This window comes from Micropterus salmoides, unplaced genomic scaffold, assembly GCF_014851395.1.
Source record: "Micropterus salmoides isolate LMB-PRFRI ecotype aquatic unplaced genomic scaffold, ASM1485139v1 Ms_hic_scaffold_6, whole genome shotgun sequence".
In the NCBI taxonomy this organism is placed as follows: domain Eukaryota; kingdom Metazoa; phylum Chordata; class Actinopteri; order Centrarchiformes; family Centrarchidae; genus Micropterus; species Micropterus salmoides.
In genome coordinates, this window is record NW_024044348.1 from 24,410,894 (window position 1) to 24,427,950 (window position 17,057).

The following is a 17,057-nucleotide window of genomic DNA, read 5'->3' on the forward strand; positions in this document are numbered from 1 at the left end:
ACGTAAATCACTGATATTAACTGGTGGACAGGAAATGCTTTTAGTTTCAGTGCTGTTAGTGTAGATGTTTTGTTTTTTGTTTGACATTCAGTCAGTTATTTTTTAGCTATTATTGGATATAATTTATTACGGTCTGCTTTTAAACATTTACTAATTCACAAATGTATTTTGATTGACAGGTTAAGGATGTATGATAATGTAGGTGCAGCGTGTGGTAGAATCCATCCTACTGGTATGGGTAAGTAGACTTTTCTTTTATGTATGTGTTTGTCCTGTGTGCATTTGGCACAGTTTCTCAATCAAACAAGGTTCATGTTGGTCTACCAACAAGACTAAGACCTTGATTTTACTTTAAGTTGCTTGTTCTGTGCTGCCTGCACCTGCAGCCAGTACAGAGTAACTGGGACAGCATGAGCTAGGGTTATGAGGTAGCTTCCACTGGATCTATTTAGCACAGTATAGTAAAGCAAACTATCTACTAGCAGGACTTTGTAATCTAGTTGCAGAGGGTAAGCACACCAAACTGTATCCTTCAATGGTAAATATTATAGTCATGGGATGAATTACTGTCCCATCATATTTTTCATCCGTACCATGCAAATATTATTCATGACTCAGTTGGTTGCTCAGATAGGAACTTCATTAAATATTGTAGTTATTCATTGAAAATGTCTATTTTTGTAGCAGTAATCAAAGGTTCCCAGCACTGGTGCTTTCTGAGTGTCATCTGCATCCTCCTCATATAGTCCAAAAAACGTAAGAAGGTTTTATGAAGGTAATTTGTCAAAAGGTAGTAAGGTTGCGAGTTGGGCAGGTTAATTGTCTGTCTGTGTGTGATGGACTGGTCCTGTCCAGCATTCAACCACTGTATGCTGGGATAGACTTCAGCTTTCAAAACCTTCAACATGAATATTGTCTCTCATTTGTCTCATCCTTTCCTTTGTCTCTCTCGCTGTCTGCTCATCACACTGCCTGCCTGCCTACCTGCCATCCCAGGTCCCATGGTATGGTACCAGAAGTTTGAGTATGCAGTAGGCCACTGGCTACAGAAGACAGCAGAGCATGTGTTTGGCTCTGTGCTGTGCAGTCCAGGATGTTTCAGTCTGTTCAGAGGTTCGGCCTTAATGGATGACAATGTACTGAAGAGATACACAACAACTGCAAACAGAGCTTCGGAGTATGTGCAATATGACCAAGGTTGGCTCATACACACACACACACACACACACAGACACACCAACCATTTTACCTCACCTAAGTTTGTCTATTTAACATTCTTCTCTGACTTTTCACGTCCATTTCTCACATGTGTGTGCATGTATACGCTTCTAGGGGAGGATCGTTGGCTGTGTACTTTGTTACTGCAGCAAGGGTGGCGTGTCGAATACAATGCTGCATCAGATGCATACACCAACTCACCACAGGAGTTCAAAGAGTTTTATAACCAGAGAAGACGATGGGGACCATCTACACTGGCTAATACACTGGACCTTCTGCACAGGTTAGTGTCATTTATTATAAGTAATGGCGCAGTTTATATCCTTGGACAGGTACTTTCTAACTTAAACTGATTTTTTTAATCCAAATTAAAATTCTAAAAACTATGTATTAGTTCGATTCTACTTTTGTTCTGGTGTTTCAGGGTCATCTAGAGGCTCAATCAGTTGTTCACTATGACACTTTGACTATTAATATAAACTTTTCTGTGGTGACTTAAATTGCAGCGGTGCAGAGACAGTGAAGAGAAACTCGTCCATCTCCAGGCTTTACATCTTCTATCAGATGTTCACTGTTGGTTCTTCTATCCTTGGTCCGGCCTCTGTGACACTCATGATAGCAGGTAGGTTCAGTCTAGGTTATTACTCTGCAGGCCTTTCCTTTTTGGGGGTTGTGGGTTCAGTGAGGGTTGAATGTTTCCTCAGCAGCTAGCTACAATTTAGGTCAGTTTTACAACTGCTAATTCTGTCAGTTTTCTAGGAATGAATGGGCAGTCATCTTGGAAGAAGGACTTCCATGGACTTGGCATAAATCAAAGCAGACTTTAGAATAAAAGTAGAATAAACTCTAATGGTGCCATGTTGCCATTTTTTACATGGTGACCCAATGGGTGTCCTACTGTTAGATCTGTATTAATAATCTTTCTGTATTAATAAGATCATCCAAGTCCATTTACCTGCATCTGCTCCTTAATTATTCCCCTCTCTCTCTATGCCATTTCCTGCCAGGTGCTTTCCAATTTGTCTTCAAAATCACTGGAACACTTTCCATCATCATCGCAAGCATTCCTCCTGTGTTCTACATCATCGTCTGTTTTGTAGCCAAGGCTAATCTCCAAATAACCATCGCTGGCATTATGAGTGTTCTGTACGCGTTCCTCATGACTGCATCCTTCTTCTCTATCATCGGTAGGTAGAAACTCTTCATATCATCTCTCATATTACTGTGTGTGCTATTTTCTTTTAAATTATGATTTATAAAATGTAAGTAAATGTATTTTAAACTCCTAAATGCACATACACATCCCCTTTTAGGTGACATGGTGATTCAGGGCACCTTCCTGACCCCCACTGGCTTGTTTTTGGTTTCTATGGCAATCATGTACATGGTGACAGCTATACTACATCCAGAGGAGTTTGGTATGGTTATATTATAATAAAAATAAATAAATAAATAAATAAAAATAATGTTTTACAGTTTTATGTTATTCTAACAGTTTTATGTTATGTTACATTACATTACGTTAACAGCTTTGTTATGTTACGTTAACAGCTTTGTTATGTTACGTTAACAGCTTTGTTATGTTACGTTAACAGCTTTGTTATGTTACGCTTTGTTATGTTACGTTAACAGCATTATGTTATGTTAACAGCTTTATGTTATGTTATTTTATGTTATTTTCTCCTCCAGGGATGATTATCTATGGTCTGATGTACTTCATCTGTATCCCCAGTGGATACCTCCTACTGACCATCTACTCACTGGTTAACATGCACATTGTATCCTGGGGCACGAGGGAATCAAACAAGTAATACACTGATCATTATTAGAAGGACCAGTACAATAATTGATTAATCCTTTCACTAGCAAGGACCACAATCAACAGATACGATTAAATGAATTATTTGATAAACAAACAGAAAATGTATGATGCTTGCAGTAGCTGAATAGACATTCGAAAGCGTTGTGGGGAAGCTACGATGGGAAATCCGCCATAGCGCCCGGGCACGACGGACGGAGATGAGGAGAGAGACCGGACAGAGAAAGGGGTGGGCAGGAGGGTTGCAGAATGCGAGAGCGAAGAAGAGGAAGTGCGTTGTGTGGGTATTTATGGAAAGCCAGGAGTGACGTCATTGATGTGTGGTCCCGCTCCTGAAACTCTGCTTGTAGCCCCACTTAATTACTTAATTATTACTTAATTTACAATGATATTAAGTAAAGACAATCAACAACCCTCCAATTTAAGAATCTAATCATCTATTAATCTAAAGCTAGTCTGTTAGTTGATGGCGGTCTTCTGATTTCAGCACTAATGGTGTTAGTTGTAACAGTAAAGATAACTGTTGCAAGGGGAGAAGTGGTCATTTAAAAGTAGAATTAGGGGGAACAAAAGCAGTATGAACAGTAGCAGACAAAGTGAAATCGCAGTAGTATGAGTGGCAATCTTGGGTGCATCCACTAGGAAAGTGGTTCGTGTTATAAATAATATGCCACAGATCGACCAGACATGTTCTTCAAAGTACAGCTTATGTCGTTAACTAAATACACACAGCATTTGATGTTCAGTAGGATTATGGGTTAAACATGCAGAGAGTCAGAGAGCTTTTTCTGATGTACATATACAGAATCTCACAAAAGTACATCCCTCCCATTTTTGTAAATATTTGATCATATCTTTTCATGTGACAACACTGAAGAAATGAAACTTTGCTACAATGTAAAGTAGTGAGTGTACAGCTTGTATAACAGTGGACATTTGCTGTCCCCTAAAAATAACACATCACACAGCCATTAATGTCTAAACCGTGGAATAGGGGTTTGGTCTGGAGGCCAGTCCGTCACCTTTACCCTCAGCTTCTTTAGCAAGGCAGTGGTCGTCTAGGAGGTGTGTTTGGGGTCGTTGTCATGTTGGAATACTGCCCTGCGGCCCAGTCTTCGAAGGGAGAGGATCGTGCTCTGCTTCAGTACGTCACAGTACATGTTGGCATTCATGGTTCTATCAATGAACTGTAGCTCAAATGTGTGGGCAGAACTCATGCAGCCGCCGGCACCATGACACTCCCACCTCCATGCTTGATTGTAGGGAAGACTCACTTGTCTACTCCATACCTTGTTGCCGCCGCACACTCTTGACACCATCTGAACCAAATAAGTTTATCTTGGTCTCATCAGACCATAGGACATAGTAGTAGTATCAACATCCAAATAATAATAATCCATGTGATACAGCAATAATTTAAATCAATCAACCCGTTTTTGTATAAAGTATATAAGCTAAAGACAAGTAATAAAATATACAATCTATAGCCTATTATAGTAAACCAACTAAAAGTCTTAAAAAATGTGGGTTGAGGGTATACAATATGTGATACTGTAAAATTATGTAGAATTTAAAATCCATCTAGTCATCCATCCATTTTGCGTATTTTATCCGTTTCAGGTCCAGGTGAGACCACGCTATCGTTAACCAATGATTCACTTATCCAACATATGAGGAGCCAGCGGGGAATTAATGTTTTCATTTATGCCAACCTGCATTCAACAATCACTCACTGTATCTGCCTGTATTTTAATGTGTGTAAAGTTTTTTTCTGAATGTCTATCTTTCTGTCTGTCTGTCTGTCAGGGGAGACGGAGTAGTGAAGAAAAACCACAATCTTCTGTGTGACAGAAACTGTAGATTGTGCTGCTGGGACATGAAGATACAGGTGCTTTTACGAAACATCTACTGACAAGCCCTCCACTGGATGAATCAATGGACAAAATCAATTATTTTATCCTGTTGCTTTACAGATAACGCAGGAAACAGAGAACTTGATGATTCGACAGATCACAGGCCAGACTGCAGAGCAAGCCCCTCCTCTACCAATTACCAACCAGGAAATAACTCAACAGGCAGCTGCGAAGCCAGAGCCTCAAGTTGAAGTCAAAACAACCAAGGAAGCTGTGGAAGATGCTAAGAAATCGCCAACTGACAAACTGAACGGGAAGGCAGCAAAAGGCAATGGTGATGCTTCCAGTGGCAGGTATTTTTTTGTTGTCTTTCTTCTCTTCTGTTTATCACTGATTAGTCAAACAACCAAACTCATGTTATTTTTCATTGTAAGATGCACCCATGCACACAAACTCACCTCTACTGCTGACGTCAAACAGAGTACAGTACTGTTCAAGTCCCAGGCTGAGGACACTTGATTGTTCTTTTACATTTTGATTATCCTCTGTCCTTGTAGGACAAAAACATGTATACACTTTAACTACCCAACATTCACAAAAATGTCTATGCTTGTGTGCAGTGATGACAGCATTGAAAAAAAGAGCCTATCAGAGAGTGCATCTGATGAAAGTGATGAGGAGTATGACAAAGACTTTATGACTGCCGACCTAGAGAAAACAGAGAAGCGTCCTGTCAGTGGTGAGAAGCACTTCAACTGTGTATTTGCCCTGAATACCACATACTGTAATTCATACAACTCATTATGTAGAACCCAGTATGCGTCATACTACAGGTGCATCTCAGAAGATTAGAATATAGTGGAAAAGGTTTTCCCTAATTTAAGTCAAAAAGTGAAAATTTCATATATTCTAGATTCATTACACATAAAGTCAAATATTTCAGGCCTGTTATTTTCTTACTGATTAAGGCTTACAGCTCATTGAAATCAAAAATCCATCTCTCAAAAATTTAGAATATTAGAATAAAGAGCCTGAGAAGAGCCTTTAATCTGTCAGTCTAGTTCAGTACATACAACCACAATCATGAAGAAGACTTTTGACTGGACAGTTGTCCAGAAGACACTCATTGAGGACGGTAAGCCACAAAAGGCAATTGCTGAAAGGGCTGGCTGTTCACAGAGTGCTGTATCAAAGCATATTCATGGAAAGTTGATGGAAGGAAAAAGTGCACAAGCAACAGGAATGGCCGCAGCCTCGATAGGATTGAGAAACAAAGCCGATTCAAGAACTTGGGGAAGTTTGACAAGGAGTGGACTGAGACTGGAGTCAGAGCATCAAGAGCCACCATGCACAGATGAAAGTGAATTCTGCAGTTCATTTAGGGCCAGAACAAAGTCAAATTATTTCAAATCCTTGTATACTCGGGTGCACATTTAGCTCAGTTGGTATTGTGCAGGACTCCTGTTAGGAAGGTTTTAAGATCAATTCCAGTTAACCACGGATATTTTTCTCTCCCTTGTTAAACAAATTGATTATAAGGACACTTTTGCGCATGCTCACAATAAAGCCTGTGCTGCAGTGTGTGTGCGTCCCAGCGTTTGATCCGCATTCATAAACCTATAGACGCTTATTTTCATTTCCCTGAGGAAATTCAGGGGAATCCAATCACAAGTTTACGGACGGCTTTTTCAGAGGTGTGTCAAGCAGGCCAGAGTGTCTTTTGAATGTCCGTCAGAACTCTTCAAAGTAAAAGCTCTCAATAAACTCAACAAAGCATTGCTGCAAAAAATGTTCTAGCACTTTTATTTTGGAGGCACAATCACTTAAGAGGGAGTGATTGTGTGTGTAACTGTTGCTGTCATGACTGAGATCTATTTCAGCACCAGCCACTATCAATTTATTTATTTTTTATTTTTCTGCTATCAAAGCAATCTGGCCGCGGGCCAAATATTATTGCTGGCAGACCGGTTCTGGCCTGCGGGCCGCCTATTGCCAACCACTGCCATAGAGGATCTATTGATTGTCAAGACGAAAGTGAGAGACACCAGACCAACAATACAGACGAGCTAAAGGCCACTATCAAAGCAACCTCGGCTTCAGTAACACCTCAGCAGGGTCCTCCATGCCACCCCGCACTTATGCAGTAGTTCATGCAAGAGTGCATAAATTAACATTTTTCATAATTTTTCCACTTTTCAGAAAGTCAACATTTTTGTATTACACATTCTTTTTTCTAATATTCTTATATTTTGAGATATGGATTTTTGATTTTCATGAACTGTAAGCTGCTACCATCAAGATTAAAACAAAAAAATGCCATATTAAAATGACATATTTCACTATGTGGAATGAATCTAGAATATAAAATGTTATAAGTTTCACATTTGAATGTGATATTTAAATTTTCTGAGATGGACCTATATATACATACATACTGTAATGACATTATCTGTATGTGTGTGTGTATAGACTGGGTGGTCCCGGTGAAAGAAGAGTTTTTAAAGAAGCTGACTTATGCCAACATGAAGAGAAATCTACAAGAACAAATACGGTAAATAAGTATTATACAAAGAAATGTACAATTTTGTATGTAATATCCACAACACATGTGGCAATGTTTGCACAAAACACTGAATATCACTCACGGTAAATAAATTAACAAACTAAGTTGTATGCATTTCTATACATGTTTATGTTCACATGAGCTTTAGATGAGCTCATGGACAGATTTAAAACTTATATTCAGTGTTTTAATAGTTGAAGAAATACTGTAATTTGTTTGTGCTTTTCTTGTCCTCAGATACACACTCCGTAACAAAGATCAGGATGATGTGTGTGAGGAGTTGGTCTTAATGTTAACAGACACTCTTAGTGGAGAGCTAAGTGGAGTGGGGCCTGAAGATGTTCTGTCAGACAACCAGCTTGAGGAGTTAAGATATGCACTGTCAGAGCAGGTAATAATAACAACAACAACAACAACAATAATAATAATACTACAACATCAAAGTAAAGGACAAATACTATGAGCATAAGCCGTCAACTGTAACAGACAATGATGAAGCTACTATAATCTGGGATATACCAATTCAAACTGATACAGAAACCAAGGCCAACAGAGCCCACGTAATAGTGAAGGAGAGAACTTGTCTGCTCATTGACATTGTCCCCACCGAAAGCAACACCTCCCTGAAGACCACAACAATACCAGTGGTAATAGGTGCTCTTGGTCTGGTCAAAAATAAAAATAAACCAAGAAAATCCCTGGACACATTAAGATACAAGAAATTCAGAAGATCGTCCTCCTTAGCACGGCTCACATTTTAAGGAGGACCTTATCCATCAGATAAATCCATCACACCCTCATTGCAGCCTCAAGTCCATGGAATGGACTCGGCTCTATGAGTGAACAAAGCAGGACATTAAGATTGATTGGTGAGAAATTATAATGTGTGATAGGTTTGGCAGCAATAGCACAGCTATTCTAGTTTTATTTCCTTTAACATTACTTTTGTCATATTAAAAAATAAATTGTATAATGTATAACTGTATTATATCACATTCGCATGCTTCTATTTCAGAGGGTTCTGATTTGATGAAAACCAAACTTAAAAGCTCTTGCAGAAGAGGAATGATTAAATCACTGACTAATTGACTTTCTCTCTCCCAGGCTCGGCGTATCCTTAAGACCAGTCGAATGGAGAGATTAGAGAAGAGAGTAAGGAGAGCCATCGAGAAAACACTCACCGCCCCGCAAGTTCAAAATCTAGATGAGGTAAGTTGCACATTCAGGGCTGGGATTTTTCTGATTTGCTGTTGAAGAATGTGTCTAGGTTCAAACTGACTGTACATTTTTTGCTGTCTATTTTACATTAAAAAAATATTGGTCATTTCGCATTTAATGAAATGCTGACAAAACACATTAAGACTAGTTGCTAATATTCATAAACTCACTTTTAAACTACATTCAGTCCAGTTCTCGAATCTTAGTTGTTTCAGCTGCACCACAATCATCCTCAACATCATCTCTACCATGATAACTACTATAGGAATGTTCCATTAGTGCAACTAATCACAATGACAAATGATTGTTCATTGATGAGTTACAGCTTCATACAGATTAGTTTGATTGAACTTCTTATTTACAAGGACGGCCTGGCAGGACAGGGGTAGCCATTACTAGTGTTGTAGTACTTGAGATCGGTCTTGGTCTCGAGACCGGTCTTAAGACCACTTTTTGATGGTCTTGTTCCTGTCTTGGACTAGACAGCATTTGTAATTGGTCTTGTCTCAGTCTCGGATATTGAGGACTCTGGATTTTATTTCAAGACCAGTCCAGACTATAACTTTGGGAATATCAGTAAATTGCTTTTGCATTGTCTGATTTATTTGTTAACATCCAAACTTTGATAAACTTATAGCTTCAAATGCAACCTGGTCTTGGTCTTGACTCAGTCTCGCCCTCCCTCGGTCTTGGTCTTGACTTGGTCTCAGCCCCTAAAAGTCTTGGTCTGGACTTCGTCTCGATAAACTCTGGTCTTGTCTCGGTTTGGGCAGTCTTGACTACAACACTAGCCATTACTGCAGTAATGTAGCCCACACTAAATCTTTCAGTGCAACTTCTGACAACCTCACTGCTGCCTTAATGCCCACAGAGTCACAGTGTTAAAGAAGAACAGTGTAGCCTGTAGATTTTATTTTGTGCTGAGGATGAATCCAAGATGTCCAGAGACTGCGGTCTCTGTCCTTACATCGATGACAGCTTGATCACAAAGCGGTCGTGTACTCTATCGTGTTTGGGTAGCCAACTAGTATCTATCTTTCAAAGTTTCTAAACACGTAAACTTCTGCAAATGAATGCGTTCTATAAGTTCTTTGACAATGTGAATGAGGAAGTGAAACGTTACGTCAGACAGCTAGGAAGAGTCGGAGAGAAGCTCAGAGTTTGTTGAAGAAAACCTCTGAGGTTGGGTTCACAACATAAATTGCCGGAGTTACTGATCTAGGGTTCAACTGATGGTTTAGAGTTTCCCTCATCTCAGGCTTAACATCCTAGAGTTATCAATAATCCTGCTTTCTGAAACAGGGCCCTAAGGCCTGTACTATGAAGCAAGTTCAACATCCACAGATATCTTTTTGTTATCTGGCTTCACTAACTCTAATAATCGCGATTGAGATAAGCGGTCACACAAAGCTGGTTATAAACTCAGTAAGTCATCCCAGGGTTTCCCAATCCAGCCATGAGCGTGTTCACATAAAAGAGGCAGTGTTAGCAGCTGATGACCATTTGCAAACATGGACAAGTCTACTGGCAGCAGAGCGTCATATTTTACAAATGCAAACTGTAATATTAGAGAAAAAGACATAGACTAAGTAACACAGCTGTAGCTGACATGCAGGAAGACAGAATATCGCCGACAGTGTAAATGCCTAAATGAAAAGGTACAGCCTATTGCCTAATAATGTGTTGCTTAGATGTATATTCATGGCGTGTATGTTAATTTTAGCTTTCTTCTTTTAGCTTGGCTGTGTGTCGGCGTTTCCACATTAAAAGCCTCAGGTACTGAATAAGCGGTCGTTCCAGCTCACTTTTAATAACTTCGCATCACTACAAAAAGTAGATGAATAACTTCATAAAGCAATGAAACTAAAATCCATTCATGCCATAAAAGCTGCTCCGTTAGTGGTGAAAGACTGAATCTCAATCTCAATGTAGGCTACAGAAAACTGTGCCCATATAGCAAAAGGTTGGGCGGGACATGACAAGTCTGCATAATACAAGATAGCTACTAACCTAAAATAAACCAATTTATATTAAACTTAATTTCTATATGCCTACTATGCTCATAATAGTGCGTTCAGCTGAGGGAACGCACTCCTTAACACATCTGCATAATACTGAGCCTCACATAAGAAAAATGAAACCCATGCGACAGGCTGTGTGAAACAGACATGGGAGCATATAAAAAATATCAAACACATTTCAAAGTGGTAAGTAGGCTTACTGTCATACGTTAAAAACCTACAACAAGTAGCAGCCTACAAGGCTTGAGTAGCCTACTTAAATCAGTCTCTGTAGGATGACAGTTTCTTTGTATCACCACAGCAAACATAAAAGCAGCCTATATGTCTTTATAAAGCTGATCTCTTATCTGGAAAATAACCTGCTCCAAGTAAAAAGTGAACCAGCATTTCAGGTACTGAAAACCCGGGGTTAACCCCGAGGTAACCTCGCTAAGCTCAGTTCCTGCTTCATGGTACAGGCCCCTTGTCTTACACAGGGTAATGTTTTAGCATTGTTAGCTTTACGTATAATGATTACATTAATGAAGGTAGTTTCACTTAATTTAAATAAATCCTAACAAATTCATTGTGTGCATGCATCTGCTCACGTATGTGTTTAGGGTGAACACGACTTCTGGAACAAGTTAATCGAGCGCTACTTGACGCCTATCAAGGACAATAAAGCACATCTGGAGGAAGTCACCAGAGAACTAAAGTCACTGCGCAACAAGGTGAGCTCTCTGCAATTAATGTTTGTGCAAATGGGTCTGTTTTTTGTGTTTGTGGCATGAATTCTGCCTCACATGAAATATGCATTTTTATTTTTTGGACCTTGAAATACTGCCAATGTATTATGGCGGTTTATTTTCTAATATTCATTATAACATTGGTCTGTACTGGGAGTGAGCCTACTGAGGGGTATACTACAGAAAGTGAAAGGCCAATGACATGTCAAACAGAAAATTAGTCTATCTATTTTTGTTTATGGCTCTCCTAATTGGTGTGTGTTTGACTTTGGCCACTGTCAAGCCACTCGCATCAGGGTGTTCCCAAAGTGCACATGCGATAACATCTTAGAAAGTGAAGGAAAAAATTCCTTCAGCCAAGCAAGAGCTGAAAAGCCATTCATCTCTTTCCTTCTGTAGTGCAGCCTTTAATATGCTTAAAGATTTTGAACAATGGATGGACATAACAAAAGTTGATAGCTTCCAATGCACAGTGGGCTTCAGGTGCTGGGATGCCATGGAATCATTTCCTTATTGAACAGAGCCAGGAGCTCTGCCCAAACTATTTCTTTCAAAAAACGACTATTTCCTGTACAGCTCTTTTGCTTTCCTTAAAATATGTTTTTACATCAACTTAAAGACATGTTTGTTGCCACATGGACAAACCACAGTAGGTTACAAGATGCTAATACTATTTCTATATTGCCTCAAACAATTTGTCTAGATTTTTTGTGACTTATTTCTGGTAGGTATAATATTAAAGTGTTATTATTTTACGCACTGCTGGCCTCCAACACACAGTAGCAAGCATATTTTCATATAAATTCAAGTTACCAAAGTCAATCTCCTGACAATGGACAGTTTTTTAGTGGCTGCACAACAAACGGCAACGTGCAAATACATATAAATAAAAAATCCTAATAATTCTAGCCTTTGATGTATGTAGCTACCGTCATGCGCTATGTAGCCTACCGGCAGCCTGGTGGGACTACTTTTTGTATTCAAAAAGAAATGTCTGTTGACGAAATAAAGTCAAATTGTAGTGCATCTGTTAGCCTACTTTCTTTCTGCCATACTTGGTAACCATTTTATAAAAGCAATAGCTCACTTCAGGCCGTGATATATGCTTATTTTGTCACAGTTAAGGAGGTTGCCAGCCAGAGACATTTTAGAGAAGGACTTTATTGCCGGTACAACACCCCTTAACGGTGATATAATAAGCGTATACCACGGCCTGTCGTGAGCTATTGCTTAAGTATGAAGACTTAAGAAACATCATTAAATACTCCTTCATCCCTACAGGCAGTATTCCTGTATTTCATCGTCAACGTGCTGTGGGTGGTGGCTACCTTCTTCCTGCAGGCCATTGGAAATGATGTAATCAGCATCAAGATCCCTAAATACTTTCCAAATGGTACTTTATCTGACGAACCCCTCAAGGTTAGTCCAAGATGCACATGCTGCAAATAGAAATAGTTAAAGGAGCAAGAACTGTGAGGTATTTTTGAATGTCTGTCATAACTGCTGTAACGCTGTATCACCTTTACTGTAATTTTGTGTTAACAGGTGGAGCCTGTCAGTTTGATGTTCCTGTTGTCTTTTGCAATTCTTCTCATTATCCAGTTTCTGGCCATGTTATATCACAGGTATATATACACACACACACACACAAAAACTTGTGTATGTGCCACACGCCCACTGAATTCAAAACACTTGGAGGTGTAAAATCAGACTATATATTTGATAGCTTCACAGCTAACTCAGACTGACCTTGAAAACGATGCAGGAAAACTTCCAAACTTTCAGATGTTGGAGATTTGATTCATTGGCAAAGAAACTATATCAGTTTTTAAACTGGTACTGAATATTTTCCCCCACTATGAGCAGCATTAACAAATGTAAGGTGAATTATAATGGGATCTTTTGTACCATAATATGTGTTTCATCTTGGTGCCTCTCTGTTTGCAGGATCTACACTCTGATCCATGTGGTGTCCTATCGCAGCACAGAGAAAGACTACAAACAGAAAGATGATGTAAGTAACAATATCAAACACACGCACAGGTATACACATAAAACTACAGGGAATTTGTTTTTTAATTGGAATCCTTGTCAGGTACAAGATTTGCAGAGGGCTGATTATATTAAAGGCACTATGCCACTTGGGTCCCTCAACATAATAGTGTCAAAGAAAGAGAACCAAATTGGCAACAGACTTGTCATCATGACAACAGAAAGACTAGAGCATAACTATACACAAATCTAAATCACTATCACATTAAAACATAATGCCATCTTGTTCAGACACCCAAACATTACGACACACTACACTAAAGTAGCTTGCAGTACATCAAAAAGCTCACAGTATATGACTGACTTAAGCACTGACTGTTGGAAAAGACTGGGACTGTCACCGCTCTAGAGTTTGACACAGAGACGCCAAACACAGCTCGCGCGCAAATACTACATGACAGGATTAACATACAGTAAGGTGTATTCACAATAGAATATGCATTTAAATATAAGTTTATTATAGGCAATTCTACAGAAGGGGGTTCAAAAACAATAAATCATTTTAAAAATACAGAAAGTGAAATAATGGATTCCAAAATGAAAACATACAGTATATTAAGTATGAGCATGTATTCAAAATGAAGTTAATGGAGTAGTCAAGGACATTCTTCAGACCATAGATTAGTAGTGGCATGAAGCAGTGGTGACTTAAATGTAAGGACTCCAAGTGGCACGCTCACTTTTTTTAAAAAGCACCAAGTATGACATGTAGGCCTATCCAAATCTCAGATTTTAAGTACTGTACTTTAAAACACATGAACCACATTCTCAAGGTTTTCTTTAACGGCAGGTTAAAATAAAAGAATGCATGTATGATATAGATACATGACTTACATGTGTTTTACCATGGACTGTATATAAAAAGCCCTATACCCATTAATTTAACATAAACATATTGGCTGAAATGCAAATCTTCTTACCTAGTTGCAAACAAAGTGAAGATCAGTCTTGACTAGCACCAAAATAAGTATGACCTTCAGAGCATAATAGTCTTAAATCAATTGGTAAATTCTGGCAGTAATTCGTCTATAAAATTAATAAGACCCCACCCACACATGACAGCTGGCTCCATACACTATAACCCCGACTATGAAATCAGCAGCTAGTCAGGCAAACCGATTACAGGCAACACAAGCACACCAACAACTGCATATCATGGAAGACACAGGTGCGGGGGGAGAGGAGGGGGTGTGACTCACCTACTTGTCCAAGCCTCTCCTGTCATGTGCTCCGACCTCGTCTTCTTTCCTTACCCGGGTAGCTCCCTTCACTTTATCCTGTCTTTTTGAGCGGTTTTATTTTAACCTCCTATGGTTAGCTAGCTAAGTTAAGTAGTCCCGCTAAAAAGCACATAACTTAGCTGACATATTATTAGCACTTCTGGGTAACTTCCTAACTAACCCGGTTTGTTTCATTTCAACGACCTTGTTAACTTTCTGTTGTTTGATATGAGTGAAACACAGTAACTTCCCATTTTCACAATTTCTAGCTAAGTCTTGACACGCTGCTGAATTTCCCAGAGGAATGAAGTTACTAATCAAGGGACGCCAAATTCATCTGACTTCGTCTCTGTTAGTCACGCTCGTCTATAAACATGCAATACCATCTGTCACCACAAGCTGATTGACATTTCCCACACATTCTAACCCAGAGGGCGCTGTTTCACTCATTTTAAGAAATCAATTGAAACTTTGGGATAGATTGATTTTAAACTGAGAATATTCAAAGAGGTCCACAGTGGTGAATTGCACTGAACATATAGTTGGTATAGTTGTAAGATTAGAGTATTTTAAACAGCATGCATTGCAGCACTGTTCTTCTGCATATTCTGCAGTTTCTCAAAAGCTGTTGACTCTATTTTATCTATATTTCAATCATCTAAATGTGTGCTGATTAGAACAAAAGCTACATGTAAGAAACATGTCTAAAGAAAAATGTGTAACATTTAAAGCCCTTGACATCCTAACAATTCAGTTAGGATAATCATGTTTATTGACTCACCAATGCTGCCAAAGAGATCTTTATTTCTGTGTGTGTGTGTGTGTGTGTGTGTGTGTGTGTGCGCACACACGCCTTTCTGTCACCTAGGATGATGATGATGATGATGATGGCTTGACTCTGGAGAACCACATTGCCAATGGACTTGTCATTACCAGTGATGACCTGTAGTCAGAAACAACCAACTGTAATCAGTGAAACCCAACAACCAGCACACATTGGCATCACCAGTGACAACCAGCCGGGTCTCTTACCACTTAAGGGCTTTCACTGTGTACTAAATATGGCATTTTGATTATCAAACGGCATAGAGGGTAGGTGATCAGACAGGCCATGTCTTAATCTTGATGTTTGAGGAAATAATCTAGTCTTGTCTCTGCAGCATCTGTTTTGCCTCCTACTAGGGTGATTTGAGTACAATCCAGCTAAGGAGGCAAAAAGGCACAAGGGAAATCAATTATAACAGATCCAATAAGCTTTGTTTTACAATATGAAATGAGATTTTCACACAATGGGATCTGGGGTCGGAATCTTTTTAATGATGAAATGTTTTATTTGAATGTATTTGTTCTGAAAACTTGTATTTATTCTATTTTAAGTATGGTTGAATGCATCGGGTCCATCAGACTAATTGAATGTCCTTGTTTGACTCGAGGGTCTAAAGATATAGGGTGTTGTATAGACTACACATCCCATTCTACAATAATTTAGGAGGGTTGAAAACCAAACACATTTTTTCTTGTAAAATTCCTTGTAGAAGATACACTTCACAGTAATATCAGGAAGTTTACAGAAAAATAAGTGTAATCTAGTGATTGTTCTTTTTGTGTGTCTGCATCAAAATCATTTTTCTGAATCACAATAATGGGCTGAATGTAGATGTAAGCAAATAAGTGTATATCTGAGCTCTATGTCAATTCAGGTTAAAAATCAAATACTTGAACGTTGCTCCCAGGAAACTGCCAGTCCTCCAAAGGTTATGAAATGCGACATTTGCACATGAAATATAGTGAAGAATACTTTTAACATTTTATTGGTAAACCTCATGTGTTATACTCTGAATAGTTTCTGGTGTAATTTAAATGAATGTGTTGCATTTTTAATACTGTACGAATATGGCATCAGCGTAATTATTTAAACCAATTGTAACAATTGACTTTACAAAGGAATAGAATTTTCTGAACTGTAAAAAAAAAAAAAGCCTGTGAAACTACTGAATTGATTAAAAAAAAAAATGTGGACAATCTCTGTGTTGTGAAAGACAGATATAACTACATATTCATCATCCCACTAAAAGAATATTTCACATCATTTGACTGGATACAGAACCGATTTCTCAAATGTTTCTTCCCCCCTCTAATTCATGTTGACACTTGGTTGAAAAAAAAATAAAAATACATATCAGATCAAGAAGCAGACTACACCACTTAAGGTTTACTCACTTTTGTGTAAACAAATCATTTAAAGTGGGGCATACAGTGGGGAGAACAAGTATTTGATACACTGCTGATTTTGCAGGTTTCCCTACTTACAAAGCATGTAGAGGTCTGTAATTTTTATCATAGGTACAATCTTCAACTGTGAGAGACG

The 17,057-nt window shown here is 38.7% G+C and overlaps 1 protein-coding gene across 1 annotated transcript in view; it reads left to right on the forward strand.

The window, feature by feature from the left end:
* Positions 1-16,667, forward strand: part of chs1 (chitin synthase 1) — a 38,958-nt gene extending 22,291 nt beyond the window's left edge. Inside the window, exons 18-35 of the mRNA XM_038702230.1 lie at positions 180-238; positions 997-1,197; positions 1,333-1,501; positions 1,725-1,840; positions 2,226-2,405; positions 2,532-2,636; positions 2,908-3,025; positions 4,844-4,925; positions 5,011-5,243; positions 5,511-5,629; positions 7,360-7,441; positions 7,691-7,844; positions 8,558-8,662; positions 11,292-11,402; positions 12,699-12,836; positions 12,963-13,042; positions 13,365-13,431; positions 15,558-16,667. Coding sequence (XP_038558158.1) covers positions 180-238; positions 997-1,197; positions 1,333-1,501; positions 1,725-1,840; positions 2,226-2,405; positions 2,532-2,636; positions 2,908-3,025; positions 4,844-4,925; positions 5,011-5,243; positions 5,511-5,629; positions 7,360-7,441; positions 7,691-7,844; positions 8,558-8,662; positions 11,292-11,402; positions 12,699-12,836; positions 12,963-13,042; positions 13,365-13,431; positions 15,558-15,638 — 2,200 coding nt within the window. The 3' untranslated portion in view covers positions 15,639-16,667. The remainder of the gene's footprint in view (positions 1-179; positions 239-996; positions 1,198-1,332; positions 1,502-1,724; positions 1,841-2,225; positions 2,406-2,531; positions 2,637-2,907; positions 3,026-4,843; positions 4,926-5,010; positions 5,244-5,510; positions 5,630-7,359; positions 7,442-7,690; positions 7,845-8,557; positions 8,663-11,291; positions 11,403-12,698; positions 12,837-12,962; positions 13,043-13,364; positions 13,432-15,557) is intronic.
* The last annotated feature ends 390 nt before the right edge of the window (positions 16,668-17,057 follow it).